At 39.7% G+C, this 17,554-nt stretch overlaps 1 protein-coding gene across 1 annotated transcript; it reads left to right on the top strand.

Moving 5' to 3' along the window:
* Window positions 1-204: 204 nt before the first annotated feature.
* On the top strand, window positions 205-1,071 carry LOC125309838 (olfactory receptor 6N1-like). Its single transcript, XM_048266962.1, has 2 exons — window positions 205-739; window positions 863-1,071. The coding sequence occupies exons 1-2, from the start codon at window positions 205-207 to the stop codon at window positions 1,069-1,071; spliced, it is 744 nt and encodes a 247-aa protein (XP_048122919.1).
* The last annotated feature ends 16,483 nt before the right edge of the window (window positions 1,072-17,554 follow it).

Below are 17,554 nucleotides of genomic sequence, written 5' to 3'. Positions count from 1 at the left end.
AATGTACCTGTAAATGGTCTTTGATATAATGACCATAATACTGCAATATGATGTTACTTGGTGTGTGATTCTATGTGGATATGTTCAAATGCTACCTCTAGACTATTATTAAGATACATGTGACTTATGCTTGAGATGATGGACAACTTGTCTGATTTTAAATTGTTTGTTTATTCTGGACTGCAGGGATCTGTTTATAAGCCTATGTACTTCTTGTTGGCATTTGTCCTTTATATCCTAATCATTACAGTCAACTTAACTTTGATCTTAACAGTGATCATGGAAAAAAGCCTCCATGAGCCCATGTATATTTTCCTCTCTAATCTATGTGTGAATAGCCTTTACGGAACTATTGGTTTTTACCCTAAATTTTTGCTAGACTTGCAAGCTGATACTCACACAATAACATACAGTTGGTGCATAACACAAGCTTATGTGATTTATACCTCAGTAATGTGTGAAATCACTCTTTTAACAGTGATGTCTTATGACCGCTATGTGGCAATTTGCAGACCACTGCAATACCACAGTATTTTGACTCCACATGCTGTGCTTAAACTGCTTGTAGTGGCCTGGGCTTATCCACTTTTGACAGCAGTAGCATCTCTTATTCTTACTCTCAGAATACCCATTTGTGGATCTCACATTCGTAAACTATTCTGTGATAATCCTTCAATACTAAAGCTGGGTTGTTCTCTAGTCACAGCCAACCAGGTATGGGGCATGATACTTATTACAGGTCAGTGTATACAGTTTGTTTTAATTTTAATTTCATATGCTCGTATTGTACGGGTTTGCATATCATCCAGTGAGGGCAGAACAAAGTTTGCCAAAACTTGTGTGCCCCATATTTTGGTTATAGCCATCTTCATCATGACAACACTGTTTGACGTATCATACAGTTGGGTTGGTTCAGAAAACCTGCCAATTAGTGTACGCAATGCATTGGCTATACAGTTTTTGATTCTCCCTCCACTATCAAATCCAATAACTTATGGGCTTCAACTTCCACAGATCCGGAAAGCAGTATTCAGACAAGGTTGTAAACATAAAATGTGTCACCAGAGATGATTGTCTTAATCATTAATAAGCATTACCAAGAGGCGCCTGGAGGAATGAATGTTATGGTACGCACACCGATCATGATTTTTACTTCACATAAAAATGTAATTGCGTACTGTCATGCAGTTAATGGGATACTGTGCAGTTGGGTAGGCCAACTTGGTGTGAAGAATACACACACACTATCGTTGTGGAGTAGCAAAGTGAAAGTACAAACCTACGATGTCTAAAAAAAAAAAAAAAATCTAATTGTTATCCATGTCCTGGATTTAGTAACTGGTGGATATCTCACTCTTAAATTAAATGATATGATGATTTACTCATGAAAAGCTCTATTCATTGTTTTGACACACTGTAATACCAACTCTTAGTTATTTTACTTAATCTTGTTTTGAGCTTAGTTTCTACTCACAATGTAAATTAGTTTTCCATTTACACCACTTCCTTAGGTTAGATTATTCGCTCCCACTGATTCATCTATCACGGTTATGCGAATGATACTGAACTTTACCTGTCTTTCCCAATATAATATACAGTCTATGGTCTTTCCCAAAATAAGTCATAAATTGTGGTAAAGCACAAGGCTGTATTAATTAAACATTTACAAAAACTTATATAATGTAATGTTGACAAATTGAGCTCATGTCGGTTTGCATTCACTGACATTTACAATTACAAAGATACAAGGATTTTATTTGTCACAACCATAGAGATATATAGAAATAAGTAGACAAACAAAATAATGATTTGCCTGCATTATGTATGAATTCTCATATCGTCAAGTATCATCCAGTGAGGAATTTCTAGACTACACTGGCATTACCATTTCTGAGTCTCCCTCCCCTTACCAATAGTTTATGGGGGTTAACTTCCACAGTTTAGTAAGGTACTATGCAGACTAAGTTGTATACCATGAGTGATTACCATGTCAGTACTGATTATTATACATATATATATATATAAATTAACCACAGCAATAACTGATCCATACCACGTAGAAGAGATAGTTAGAGCCCGTGGGTAAGCTGAGCTACCACCTGTATCTTGGAAACCATACTTGATAGCTGTAATTCCAATGCCGAGCCAATGTGAGGCAGGGATATCTGGCTTACAATTGTTAATGATGACATGAGCCTCAAATGGCAAGAACAAAAACCATTGGCATCCCCACTTGGCCTACTTTAAACAGTCCATCACTTATTAGTCTTAATACCACAGGAAAACCATCTGTGTATTGTGTGATAAACTAACTCATGCAAAGTGCAGACATTTCTCATTTCTTTAAAAGGAACATGCCAACATTTTGGAAAATAAGCTTACCCGTAAAACTTCAAACAACCCAGACCTTCACAACTGTACAATTGGGAGTGGGTCGGGAAAAGGTTAATTGACTTCCTTTCATTGAATCCCAAATTTGCCAAAAAATCGTATGTGTATTCCCTGGCTAGACCAGTGCTTTTTTTTTTTCAAAGACGGCTAACTGCAGCACCAGCTTGTATTTCAGACAGGCCTATGAGGCGGGCCTTTAATCCCTTTCGCACAAATCTTTTCCTTTGCAAAGATGAAAAATATTATCAAATTAATTATTTCAAACACGCTGAATACCTACCCATATTAGTAGGCTATCTGGGCTCCAACTTACGGAATACCTACCCATATTAGTAGGCTATCTGGGCTCCAAATTACGGAATACCTACCCATTTTAGTAGGCTATCTGGGCTCCAAATTACGGAATACCTACCCATATTAGTAGGCTATCTGGGCTCCAAATTACGGAATACCTACCCATATTAGTAGCTATCTGGGCTCCAAATTACGGAATACCTACCCATATTAGTAGCTATCTGGGCTCCAAATTACGGAAAAATGTATTTTCATGCATTTTTGCCTTTCATCTATACAAAAACTCTGTTTTCGACCAATTAAAACAGATATTTTTTAAAACACTGAATTTGGGTTCAATGGGTGGAGTCGGATATGTCTGAATATAGTTTTGGGGTTGTTAGCTTGTTGCTATGGATTTGGTTCAGCGCTGGCCAACCGAGGATTAAAGGAGAATTCCGGTGTGATATTGACCTAAAGTGTATTGAAACATGATACCGAGTGTGAACATATGTCTCATAGCCCATCTCGGCTTGTCCCCTGCACTCCAAAATCTGGCGCTAGTTAGCCGATGCTACCAACAGCTTTTTCAATAGTGGTGCTTCGGCATCGGGCTAGCCATGCAAATAAATCACTGTTTTACACCCATTTACGAGGCTCAATGTATCTCCACACTTCATTGGTAGACTTCCGAGGGCCCTGACATAAGTCGAGCAACGAGTAAGAATGAACAGGTATGATAAGGGATCAGATTCCAAAAATAATTCAGTGGAAATGCATGGATTCCAGTTTCTTCCAGTAGCAGCAACTGGAATCCATGCATTTCCACTGAATTATTTTTGGAATCTGATCCCTTTATCATACCTGTTCATTCTTACTGCTGCTTTCGATTTATCGTGACTAAATTCAAGATGGCTGCAAACGCTTAACTTCGTGAAGATACTGTCTGTATAAATCGCCTTGTAAGTAAACTACCAGTGCTTTTTCAAAGTTCTCAATGTCTCGCTTTTAAATGTCAGGGCCCTCGGAAGTCTACCAATGAAGTGTGGAGATACATTGAGCCTCGTAAATGGGTGTAAAACAGTGATTTATTTGCATTAACAGTCCGATGCCAAGCACCACTATTGAAAAAGCTGTTGGTAGCATCGCTAACTAGCCAGATTTTGGAGTGCAGGGGACAAGCCGAGATGGGCTATGAGACATACGTTCACACTTGGTATCATGTTTCAATACACTTTAGGTCAATATCACACCGGAATTCTCCTTTAAAATAAGTTCATTAAACAATTATGTAAAGTAGACTTCTTAATATCAATGAATACATATGTCCATGTCATATTTCTAACATGTTTCATACATAATTCAAATGTGTGTTCACTTCTGCCGTTTTGGTTAGCTAACAATTCTTCTTTGAAGCAACTTGCGCTTAAAACCATATTTTGTTGGGACATAACATGTAGTGATTGTACAAGAGTATGCAAAGTCATCTTCATCTTGTGAGTGTTTATTGGCAGATTAGGCGACCTTCCGTGCATTACCGCCACCTACAGTATCACGTCAATGTTCGGAAGGGTGCAAGCGCGGATATAGTAGGAGCTGGATTTAGGTCCAGCTCCACCCCTTGGATTTTGTGTTCTGCAGCAAGGCCCATCTCGAAAAAAGGGAGTCGTCGGTTCCCCGATTGGCCAGTATCACCATCTGTTTGATTGACATGTTCTTGACAGCCTTCAATGGCTGTTTTAGTGCATCCTGTGTACAGAATTATTTTCCAATTTGCAAGAAAAACTTTTAAAAATCAATGTCAATGTCAATTTATTGATTTAATAAATAAATATATAGTTATAAAGACGAAGGTAAGACACAAAGTAATACAAATATGGTTATTTTTTCTGCTTTCTTCATTAGCATTATTTGCTGTTGGGTCATTCCACGTCAATTGACCTGTCGCTAAGCCCCGCCCCCCATTGTTACCGTGTGAAAACTCGGACAAACAAACCAGACTTTATTAGAAATACATTGTGGACAATGGCAGCTGACAGTATATGAAAGCAGGCTTTGGGACGTTTTGGTCGAAAAAGGATTTACTTTCCTCCAGAAGCTATCAAAAGGGACTTAATTATGCTATGGACTATCACTGTGCAAATGCCGTGCAAATCACTGTGCAAAAACCACTGACGTTAATGCTAGCTAGCTAGTGGAAGATTGATACGAAGATATGTTAGGTTACGTTAATATTTGATGTAGTAAGAATATAGTAGTTGGTTAATGAGCATTTTCATCTTGGGATTTAACAGGGAACCTGTGCCCACGTTGTTGGCTTAGTAGCCTACATTACGTCGAGCTGTTGCAAACGCGAGAGACGTTCTGTAGGCTACTGTTGATGAAAATATACCCCGTTTTCTAGCCTCTCGGGGTACCGGCTATCAGTATTACACGTCCCCCCTTTGACCATGGTTATCCGTCAGAGTTTTTTGAGTTAATAAACTCCATAAATAACCATTAATTTGTCATTTTATGCCTCCTCCCCGTTGTTTCCTATGGAGTTGTCCGAGCTGATGTCTGAGTCCCGTTGAGGCTGGACTGTTATTAGCTCATCAGCGTTCTAAGGGTGGCGCTTAGCGACAGGTCAATTCAACCAGGGCCCACGCACTTAGTTCTCAAAAAATTCTGAAAAAATTACCAGGTGTACCTATGTTACCCAGGAGACACATTACTTTTATGTAAGATCAATACTTTCCAAGATACAGCCATTTTTTCAGGAGGATGGGGTGTCGATTTTGTTCGGCCTCTTTTTTTTTGTCAAAGTTCACAAGCCCATAGCGCAAGAACTAAACCATGTAGGAGGCTCACATTGTGCATGCTGGTACATAAAAAGGAATAGTATGTAACATAATCGTAACATTTGGTCTGGATGATCCTGCATGGTCATAGCTGTCTCTCAAAGTTGATCAAAATTGTATTGGAGTTTTTGGCTGGGCTCTGTTTAGGCCTTCAGAAGACATATTTGTACTTAGCATAGGCTCTTGATTTATGTTCCTTACTGAGAAGTGGAAACACTCTCACAAAAAGCAATGAACAGAAAATAAATTCCTTCAGGGTCTGAACAGCAGACCTCACAAGTCTGAGAAATCATTTTGGTTCTCATTTTCAGAGCACCCAAACACCTTGTGGGAATATACAAAGATTTCTTTTATATTTTTTTATTTATTCTCCATGGTCCCTCCTTTTTTAAAAAAAAACACCAATTCAACTTGTCTTATGCAAATCTTTCTTTTTTACTTTCCACCCTGAACATGGGCAAGATGCACCATTGAGATCAATATGTTTTGTATAGAGTTACCACAGGTTACTCTATACAACCACAGGTGGCACTGTGGTAACTCTATATAAAAAGAGAGTTGATTCAGGAGACGACTGCAAAATCTTTGTCATAAAGGGCTCTCAATTTGAAGGGAATTGGAAAAGAATGGGCTCCCTGGAATTGTCTCTTTATCTAAAATTTTGAGCCTCTTGTGATAAGAGTGCAAATCTTTGAGAAGTCTTTTTTGTCCAATTGTTGAGGTGTTGGAACAAACATTAGGCCCTTGGAGACTCAGTTTGAGTGGGAGTCAATTGAAAATGTCGAGAGGGATTTAAAATGTTATCAATCAGTGGGCTTGTAGAAAACACTGGCCCCTGGAGGAGATTAAACCCCTGACTAAGTCCCGCCCCAATTCATTTCAATGGACCATGCTAGCTACTTCAGCCAAAAAAGTTTGAAATTGACCGCAGCCATCTTTACGAAAATGGCGTTTCATGGGTGTTCGTTTCCGGCACCAGCTAGAATTAGCCTATTAGATTCCAAGTTACAGACAGAGACCATAGGCGTGTTCGTCTTCATGCAGATCTGTGCAGATCTGACTTGATGTGATGCATGCTGGGTTGAACACAATGGAGTTCTCCATTGTGTTCAACCCAGCATGCATCATCACATCAAGTCAGGTCTGCACAGATCTGCATGAAGACCTAACACGCCTTAACTTAAGGTACAACAGTATGTCGTTGATGAAGATTGGACATTCCCTCAGAGGCAAAGAAGTTGTTCGGGAACGCCGCTTCACCTCGTTATAAGCGCAAATTTATTTAATTGGTTGGAATAACATTTTGGGAATGGTGGTAGAAGTTTGCCCTGTCTCTGAAGTCCTAGGTTATTTAATGTGATGTTCATATGTGATAATAAACAATGCAAATCAATATTGAGTCACTTTAGGCTACACAAATAATGATCCCTAAATGCTATATTTGGACAGGTTCTATTACGCAATAGGCTATCCAACGTAAATGAACGCCCAAATGCCATGCTAAGTGGCTGAATCTAACCCTTCAAATCCTGACCCCCTGGTTTAAATGACCAAACCAAAAGTCAAACATCACCCCGCCGTCTTTTTCAACCAGTGAATTTTGTCCCTGTCATTGATCTGGAAGTAGCCTGGTGTTACCATCCTACGTACTTCCGGCCAAAATTTGATTTCAGCCTCGCACGTAGTCTGGCCCAACCCACAGTATGCGGTTCGCGTACGACCGCGCCAATCAGCGAACAGTTGAGTGATGACGCGGAACTTGCCTGCCAAGTTGCTTGTAGTCCAGCGAAGCTTGTAGTTCAACAGCACAGCAACAATGGCGACGGAGGAAGAGACGCTAGAAGCTATCCACGAAGTTGTCGCAACTCTCGAGGGCATCACGCAATTAAAGCAGGAGCAAGAGGCTTGTCTTGTCAATTTTATAAATGGACGTATAACTCTCCTTCCAACTGCGGAAAAGTTTGATTTATCAGATGGTGATAGCTAAACCTAAATGCACAAGTGTACTACATGCATCACTACTTATCATGTTTTCAAATAAACGTTTGCTGCTCGTTATTCTCCCCTCTACTCTCAAATTACCTTAACAAAATCAATGCGGCATAGGCCTACTTAAGGAATGGAATGTTAGCTACTAGCTACCCTACCGAGCGGGGCTCAAGGCAGGGTGGTGTGTCTTGACGTGAGCTAGCCGGTTACCGAGCAGAGCTTAAGGCAAGGCTGCTGTGATTGTGCTTGACTGGGACTAGCGGTTACTGAGCTGGGCTCAAGGTAAACCGCTCCGTGTTTGTGTTTGACAGAGGCTAGCCTGTGGCCGAACACAATTAACACAAAGTACAACTGGCCAAGGTAAATTGAAAATATTCCCCAGTAAAGCCTTAGCAAAAGTTTAAACCACCAACCTGAAGTTGAGTCCGCCTCCAAATATAAAGAAGTTTAGAATCTACAGTAGAGGAAGGATAGATGGTATAGCACATCCAATAAATGTAATCAAGGTTCATAGGGGGCCATATTTTGCACCCTGGCGTAAAATTTGTTTTCCATCCAGTGCGAAGTTTAATTCCTTATTTTGCACGTTTAATTTTTAAACAATGCGCCCAGGGGTGTGCCAATTAACAACTTAGGGAGTGGCTTAGCACAGTGTCTAAAAATCGCTATTGTACACCTGGTCAGATGTCTATGGCGAGTTGTTTATAAGTTATTTTAAGAGCGCACTGTCAACAGTCATATTGGTGCACCTATCATCCATGAACGCACACCAGCAGTGTTGTAATGTAACGGAGTACTTGTTACAAATACAAATGTTACTGTCCTTAAGTAGACATTTCACGTATCTGTACTTTACTTCGCTATTTAAATTTATGTCAACTTTCACTTTTACTCCACTACATTTCCTAGATAAAATGTATACTTTTACTCTGTTATATTTCCACTAAGCATCTTCGTTACTCGTTACTAAAACATAAAATTAGAAGAAATGTGTGCGACTGCAATAAGGGAGGTTTGGCAATCACTGCTCCTAGATTGCATTCGCGCGCTCTTGTGATCTATTTCAGCGCGTGTTTGTTGCTAAAGAGGAAGACGTACAACTGAAACCGCCATGAGCACAAGCATCTACTGGAGGACCTCCCGTTATCATAGACGAACACCCCGACAATAGTGGTGAACAGGGTAAGGGTGAAGATAACGTCATACACCCGTGGCCGTATTTGCAAGAAATGTTTCTGTACATTGGCAGCTTCTGTGAAGCTGAACACCCCGCTACCTGCCTCAGCGGCCTGTGAAAGGTTATTTAGCATCGCAGGACTTGTCTTCAGTCTAGGAAGAGTAAGACTGAATCAGGCCCGGGGCGGGTAATCGGGAGAATTCCCGGTGGGCCGCTTCACTTTTGGGCTGGTCGAGGAAAAAATATTGACATTTGTCACGTTAGTCTATCTTTTCTTAAAGTAGGACACGTTCCGCATTCTGTGCATGACACCAATGCCTCTGCATGGGTTGTAGCCTACGCGAGGGAGTTCTCCCCTCCCAAAAAGAGTTGGTTGGGTCCATATAGCCCCTCCTTTCCAAAAAGTTTTCTCAGATACGGATAGCTGAGCCGGCCCTACACAAGCTAGACACAAGCGTCAGGAAGAATGGATGGTAGAAAGTGGCCAGGAGAGACTGAGCAGAAGATCAACCAGTCGACCACTGAAAATGATGAGCCCGAAATTAGTGATGAGAAGGCCATGACTACAGGGACAAGTAGAGAGGATAAATTAAAGTTATTTTACATTACATTACATTACATTACATTTGGCTGACGCTTTTTTAACCAAAGCGACTAACAACATGGTAAACAGTAAGTTTTAGAACAATTCTCACAATTTTAGGACAGTTTAAAAAAAACACATTAGAGTACAGTAAGAATAAGTGCGTCGGTGAGTGCTGTATTTTAACAGTTACTTGTCAGTTTAAAACGGCTGGTGAGTGCTAGGATCAGTAAGACTTGTTGTAAGTGTTGCTATGAGAGTAGATGTTCTCTAAAGAGCTGGGTCTTCAGGAGTTTTTTGAAAGTGGAAAAGGATGTCCCTGCCCTTGTAGGAACTGGCAGTGTGTTCCACCAACGAGGAACAACAGAAGAGAAAAGTTTGGATTGGCTTGAGCGTGCGGTGGTAGAGCTAGGCGTGGTTCGTCAGAGGGGCGAGCGGTCTGGAGGTAGTGTAAGTCTGTATGAGGGGCATTCAAGTAGGTGGGAGCAGAACCGGAGACTACTTTGTAGGCAAGCGTTAGAGACTTGAATTTGATGCGGGGCCGCCATAGGTAGCCAGTGTAGCTGGATAAGCAGCGGGGTAACATGTGCCCTTTTGGGTTGGTTGTAGACCAGGCGCGCCGCCCAGCGTTCTGGATCATCTGAAGTGGTTTCACTGCGCAGGCTGGGAGACCTGTCAGGAGGGCATTGCGGTAGTCGAGTCGTGAGATGACTATTGCCTGAACCAGAAGTTGGGTAGCATCTTGAGTCAAGTAAGTCCTGATTTTCCATTATGTTGTAGAGTGCGAAACGGCATGACCGGGCGACTGAGGCAACATGATCTGAGAAGTTTAGTTGGTTGTCGAGAACAACTCCTAGATTTCTTGCAGTCCTGGTCGGTTGAAACAGACAGGGAGTCAAATTTGATGTTGATGTCGTGGTGTATGGTAGGTTTAGCTGGGATGACCAGCAGTTCAGTCTTTGAGAGGTTCAGCTGGAGGTGGTGTGCCTTCATCCATGTAGCTATGTCTGAAAGGCAATCCGAGATCCGTGCTGAAACCAGGGGGTCGTCAGGTGGAAAGGACAGATAGAGCTGTGTGTCGTTTGCATAGCAGTGGTATGAGAAGCCGTGCGAACGGATAATCTGTCCCAAGGAGGTGGTGTAGATAGCAAAGAGGAGGGGGCCCAGCACAGAGCCCTGGGGGACCCCTGTGGTGAGATGGTGAGGTGCAGATAGCTGACCAAGCCATGATACGTTAAACGAGCGTCCTGTGAGGTAGGATTCAAACCAGGAGAGAGCAGCTCCGGAGATTCCCATGTCAGCGAGTATAGAGAGAAGGATACGGTGATTAACCATGTCAAAGGCAGCCAATAAGTCAAGCAGAATGAGTACTGATGACCGGGCGGTCGCCCTGGCTTCTTTTAAGGCTTCTGTTACAGACAGCAGAGCCGTTTCGGTAGAGTGGCCGCTTTTGAACCCAGACTGATTTGGATCCAGAAGGTTGTTCTGTGAAAGGAAGTCAGAGACCTGTTTGGAGACTGCTCGTTCAATGCCTTTGGATAGGAAAGGCAGTAGTGAGACAGGGCGGTAGTTCTCGACTTGAGCAGGGTTGAGAGAAGAATATTTAATGTAAGAAAGCAATTACCCTACATGATTAACCTATATGCCTTGTTTGCTCAGAAGAGGGTGTAGTAAAGGAGTAGGCTAAATCACCAAACAACAATATAGCCTGCAAAAAACATGTAGCCTAAACATTAGTTCAATATGCCTCTTTGTGGAAGCGTGGGATAGGCTACATTTCAAAGGCTTTCTTTCTTTCTTTCTTTCTTTCTTTCTGTTTTTGTTAACTTGTGGAATAGTGGAATATTTTTTGTTAACTTCTCAGTTGAAGTGAATTATTATATAACCTTTACACATTTGTTGAACCATGGTACTAATAAAAACTACAGGATAGTAATAGCTGAAATGTTGCTTAATTTATCCAATTTCCACCACTATGGAAAACGTGGGCCGGTCTTGGGCCTGAAACTCCCAGGCACTTTTACTTAAGTAATATTCTAAAAGGTAACTTTCACTTCTACCAAAGTCTTTTTCTAGTACGATACTTGTACTTTTACTCAAGTATTGCTTTCTAGTACTTTATACAACACTGCACACCAGCGCACGTCCAAGCAAAACATTACAAATTGCACGATTACAATAGGAAACATAATTAGAATAAGATATTACAAAATACTGTACATTTCATGATTAGTAGTTCTTCACTATGATTTGCAAATTGGTAATGACGGTTAAAAGTGATTAGGGGAGAGGCGACACGCATGGAGCACAGCTGAATACACACTGTCACAAGATATAAGCAACTCCTCTGCAGGATAATTGCTGTTTTATTCAGTCATTTGAGCAATATTAGGGTGTGTTGCTTTTTTCAGCCTATGTTTTTGATGGTAACCCATTGTCAGCCTATAGTGAAAGTAACTGCATATATTGTAATTGTCTTGTCGTTGACTGACACTAGGGCTGGGCGATATGGCTGAAAACTGTATCACGATATCATATCGGTCGATATCGATAATTATTGATTTTTATTTTTTTTTATTTTATCTATTTCAGATAAGGACCAGAAGGGAAAAAAGGTTACATTTAAACACTTGTATTTTAAACTTAACCTTCCTCAAGGATCAATCAAAGCAGGGAGAAGAAATAGCAACACAATCATGAAAAACACTTAAATAAATAATTGTGCACATAAGTCTGAATGAGCAGCACTGGTTGAAGCCTGGAAATATTGTAAACAAAGTCATTTGCTAGTTTATCATAGTAAGTCTACTGGTTCTGTTCAGTTTCCCCACGTGTGTTTAAGTTTTTAAAAATGACAGACTATCGCGACCCAACTCGTGACTGTGGTAGTTAACAAACTAGATCAGTGGTTCTCAAACTTTTTCTTTCATTCCCCACTTTGATCAAGGGGGCATTTTCGAGCCCCACCTATCCCTCATCGCTCTAAGAAAGTGGTAGGCAAGCTTAAAACTGTCAAATTTATTGAAATAATGACAAGTTCTAAATATATCCTCTTCAACAGAGTTAAAATCTGGTGCTGGTGCTGCAGATATAATAATAAATAAATATATAACACACATATTTCTGTTTTCCAGCAACATATTAGGAAGCATAGGCCATTTTACAGCATTGTACAATGAAATGCCAACATGCTGCATTAAATGGATCCATAATCCAGTCATACTGAGCACTGCTGGTTGGGAAATATTTTTGAAATAAACTTTGCAGGGATGTGATGTAGGCCTACTGTTTAATACATGGGATCACAAGAGTCCCTACCAATCAGACGTTTCAGCGATTTCGCTCAGAAATCTCAAAGGCATAATACTGTCGCGATCGAGGCGCCTGTCCCATACTCAAGTTTTTGTTGGTGAATGCAGTAATCTTATTTGCTAGGTGAGGTAGGTGCTTGTCTTTGCCTTGTAACCGGACATTTAACTCAAATGTATCGCTAAGATATATCAAATATATCGCTAAGATAGGCCAGCTTTGTCAAGAAATGTTCATTAGTGAATGTGCTTGCAGATTCAAACATGCGCTCTTCCTCCAAGAAGTGGCGACTCGGAGCTCAAACACGCGCGACACCACTTTTTCGGGAAAGCCACCTTGCCTCGCTGTGAAACAGTACAGCCTTTTGGTCAGCTACCTACCATCTCTTCGCAAAGTGTGGAGAATAGACGCGCTTTTAAGGGCCGGGTTTTGATGAAATTCACCACTCACAACAACGTTTAAAATCTCATGTAGGTCGGGACTAACTAAGCTGCCTTGACACGAGCGCTTCCCTGTGAATAACACAGTGCGTCCATTGCGCATCGGGTGCTACCTGGGCCCAGGCTACAGATAAAAAATAAATTAAAAAAACTCCTGTTTTTCACGTCAGTTCGAGGCCCACCTGGCATGTCTCCGTGACCCAGTAGTAGGTCGCGACCCACAGTTTCAAATAATGGAGGAGTGCAAATGCGTGAAAGCTATGCTAGGCTTTAGTAAAGCATGGTTTAGTGGAATGACTATTCCATACGGTCTCGCAAGCAGCCTCCTTCAAATGCACCGTTGAATGTCAAATTACCAATGCATTTATTTGACATCACACTTTGCGCCGTTAAAGAGAATGACAGATGTCATTCTCATTGGTTTAAAGGGACACCAGGCAACGTTTTCGTGTTAATTAATCATCTTCGTAAGTCGGTATATAGTTAAATGACTCATTACGGGGAGAATGAAGGCTCTCTCTCTCTTTTGGGAAGACTTAGCCCACAGGGATTCATGCTGCACGTCTCGTTACCTGTTCCTCCCAGTTTTGCAAATATTTATAGACAGCCCAAGCTTTCACCAAATGCTGTTTGTCAGAGACTATGATCAGAGCACTGCTTTGACACATGCGGAAAAATTGAACAATTGTAATTGTTATGTCTTACTGATGCTTTAAAGGTGCTAGAAACCTATTAATTGTACTTTCTCAAAGAATACTACACAGGATTGCTGTTGGTAAGGTAAGTTATAATGGGTACAAATATTTTACACTGAAATTAAATGACAGATGTGACTTAAATTGTACATATTACAGAATTTCTCATATAACTATCACTAATGAATGTCATTACTTATTTGCAGGGAATCATGGAGAATAAATCTTCTTTTACATCATTCATATTTATTAATTATGAGCTAATGGACCAACATAAATATTTGTATTTTACAATTTTTCTACTAACATACATTGTAACTATTGTCTTAAATACTTGCTTACTTATATTGTATAAGAAAAAAACCCTACATGAACCTATGTACATTTTCATTAGTAATTTAGCATTTAATGGAATATATGGCAGCACATCTGTATGGCCACATATTATGACTAAACTTGCTACACAGTCACACACAATCTCTTTGGTCAACTGTTTAATTCAGATATTTTGTTTGCACACTTATGGTGTTGTTGAACTGATGATACTTGCTATAATGGGATATGACAGATATGCAGCAATATGTACCCCCTTACACTATCATGCTAAAATGTCTCCAAGAAAAGTTAAAATTCTCATTGCAGTGGCTTGGCTTTTTCCTTTCAGTTCCTTTGCAATGTATTTATCACTTACAATTCAGCGGACTTTTTGTGGCAATGTCATCCACAAAACTCATTGCCTAAGTTATGAAGTCCTTAAACTTTCCTGCCAAGATATTACTGTACAGAGCCTTATTGGGCTCTTTCTCACGGTTGTGTATGTGGCCCCCCAGTTTTTTGTTATTTTCTTTTCATATGTTCAGATTCTGAGAATCTGTTTACATGCATCCAAAGAGTGTCAAAAGAAAGCACTTCAAACGTGCATACCACATTTGTTGACACTTATAAACTATGTTGTTGGCGTTGTTTTTGAAATGACCCAAGCGCGTATGAAGACAACCCAGATTCCATATGGAATGTCTGTATTTATGTCTCTTTTTTTTTTGATTTTGTCACCACTGTTAAATCCTGTGATATATGGTTCTAGTGCACTTAAAGTATATATTCATCAGTTTCTTCAGAGGAGGAAGTTATCCCCAGTATCATGATAAATAGTGTTGTTGTCCTTTTAATGGGCAAAGGCCCATATTCTGAAAGCAATGGGAATCAACAGTTACTTATCCGTTTTTCATCCAACACAACTGAAATATTAAGGGTAACTCTGGGGTTGAGGCACATTGTTGTAAATTAATATACACAATGATGTATTATTCCACAAAATGGTTTGTCTTCTCTATCAGGAAGCATGGTTCATCTCAAAGCATAGCATAAGCTACAACTTGGCTCCAAATTCTACTGGTCTCTAAACTAACCCTCTTTAAGAAAACACTGGCAACACTGTAGCTGTGTGATTATCTCAGTGTTCTTGCAAAGGCTCATGGGAACACAATGAAATAATAATGAACTTAGGTGCTTCATATTAATCTTACACGATTCTGTTAAATTCATGGCTGTGGAAAAATATGTGAGTTCCATGTAATAACATTGTGTCAGAAAGAAAAATATGAGTTTCATGTTTTGTGGTTTAGTAACTGTGACAAACTCTTTTCAACTTGTCTTTTCCCCACCCCTACACTTACTTCACATGGTTCAATTAGAAAAATGGATTACTCAATTGGAATACTATTTGAACACAATAAAGTTCTTTTGAAGTTTTATGTAATTGTAAGGTAATATGGTTTGATAAATTGGAAAGTCCTGACTTTTCGTTTTTTTACAGAACACTGGTCATTATTGGGGAAACTAGATGTACCGCATAGCGGTACAAAATATGACTCCAAAAAGGCAGAGGCAGCAAGAGCATGAGGTGGTTACTGTCCACGTGAATCCATCATGACTGAGCGCAGAAACACAGAAGCCAAGTGTTAAGGGTAGACGTGGTCGAGGCGTTGTGAGGTGGATGTTAAGTACTCAGAGATCTCAAGTAGCAAGATGGGTATTTATTTTTCCCAATTATGACCCACTGGGCAAAAATAATTAATAAAAGGTTTAACCAAAACAAAATAATAATTAAAAAAAAAATACTTTCAATAAACAAAGCAAACTGACATGATAGTCAAAACAATACATCAATATCAAATTCTGTCAAGATAAGACTATTTGCAGTCAATAAATGTCTGAGCATACAAGACTTACGTCTCTTCACCATTTCTCTCCCAATAGACTGAATCCCCCATGATAAATAGGCCTGAACATTCCCTTACAATTGGGCCAAACCAATATAATAAAAAGCTAAATATAACTAAGCTAAAAACAGCACAAAATAACACATTCTAACTAACTAGAAAATAAATGAATACATTTAAACTTAATTGCTAATGTTTGGCATAACCAAACAGTACCCAACAGCTAAATAATATTTTATTACATTCTAATTACAACACGGATGAACTTCCGGTTAACCCAGGAAGTCACAATATGTTTTTAAACGGTGTAAACGCGGCATTCACTCCTTTACAAACAGAAGAAGACACGACAGTGGACACCGGTAGGACAAACATGTAATGACGTGATAATGACATTCTATGGAATGACTAAAACTAAATAAACGGAACATTTAAGACATGACAGTGTGATTATTTTAACAGACGTAACGTGATTGAATGGTGAATGTTTTAAACTGTAGGGAGTTGTGGTGTAGTTTAGATTTTAGCGCATAGCTCGCCGTAGTGTTTAACTATAGGCCTATATATAACAACTACGGGAGCAACAGAGGAAAGGTATGATGAATGACATGTTTGACTGATGAACATAGACGGTATAAGTGTAAACAGAAAACACAGACACATTCAACAAATATATACATTCAAGCAGACATACATGCAGTGTTTTAAATGAAGGCAGCGTAATGCTGCCGTGACGGTGGCTAATCGCCCCGTCACACCAAGGAATTAAAAAGGGAATGCACAAGTTTCTTTGAAAATTAATTTTAATATGCAAATGAGCTATACACTAATCAAATATAGGCTACCCAAAATATACCGGCATAGGCTTAATTCCTTTACTCCTATCACAATCAAACTTCACACAGTTAAAGTATACATGAAAATGAACTTTTTTGTTTTACAAGTTTCTTGGAGAAATCTATTTTAAATATGCAAATGAGGCCTAATAAACACTAGGCCTAATTGACTAAAGCCATAAAGTCACAAGTAAAACAGGGGCCAAATGACTAACACATTCATGTCCATTCATTAAGTTAACCTATGCATAAACACGATAACTTTGAAGTCACTTGCCACACTCTTCTGGGTCACTTGCTACAAAAAGACCTAAGAAAATTGACCTTAAGAATTGATTGCACAATCTTGCCTCCAGTTGCTTTCTAATTTTTTTTATTTGTGAACAAGCCTAACCTAATGACATGACAGAAAGTCAGAAAAGCCATCTTATTCATTAGTAACGTGGTGAGATTACATTTTGTGCTGGTAGATTTACAAATGATTGGTATTGTTAGTAAGATTACGAGATAACAGGCAGAAGTCATTCTTACCACCTAAACAATTCACTCTCACAGAAGACAGATGAAAACCAGATAGACACACTTTCCAGACATTCCAGCTCTTTAAATAATTTTGCCAGACACCAAAACTGCTTCTCTTTTCTGTAGTAAACAAGTATTTCAGACCAGGCGGGCCACACATCAGACTTCCACCGTTTGTAAAGTAGCTTTGCAGTGAGAAGCTAGCGACAGCAATATAGGCTAGAAACCTAATCGGAACATTTTAAGTTACCAACTGCTTTCTAACTAGACAATTTAC

The sequence above is a fragment of the Alosa alosa genome, chromosome 16 (assembly GCF_017589495.1).
Source record: "Alosa alosa isolate M-15738 ecotype Scorff River chromosome 16, AALO_Geno_1.1, whole genome shotgun sequence".
Taxonomy (NCBI): Eukaryota; Metazoa; Chordata; class Actinopteri; order Clupeiformes; family Clupeidae; genus Alosa; species Alosa alosa.
The sequence above is the reverse complement of the archived record's forward strand: the minus strand, read 5'-3'. Positions and strand labels throughout refer to the sequence as shown.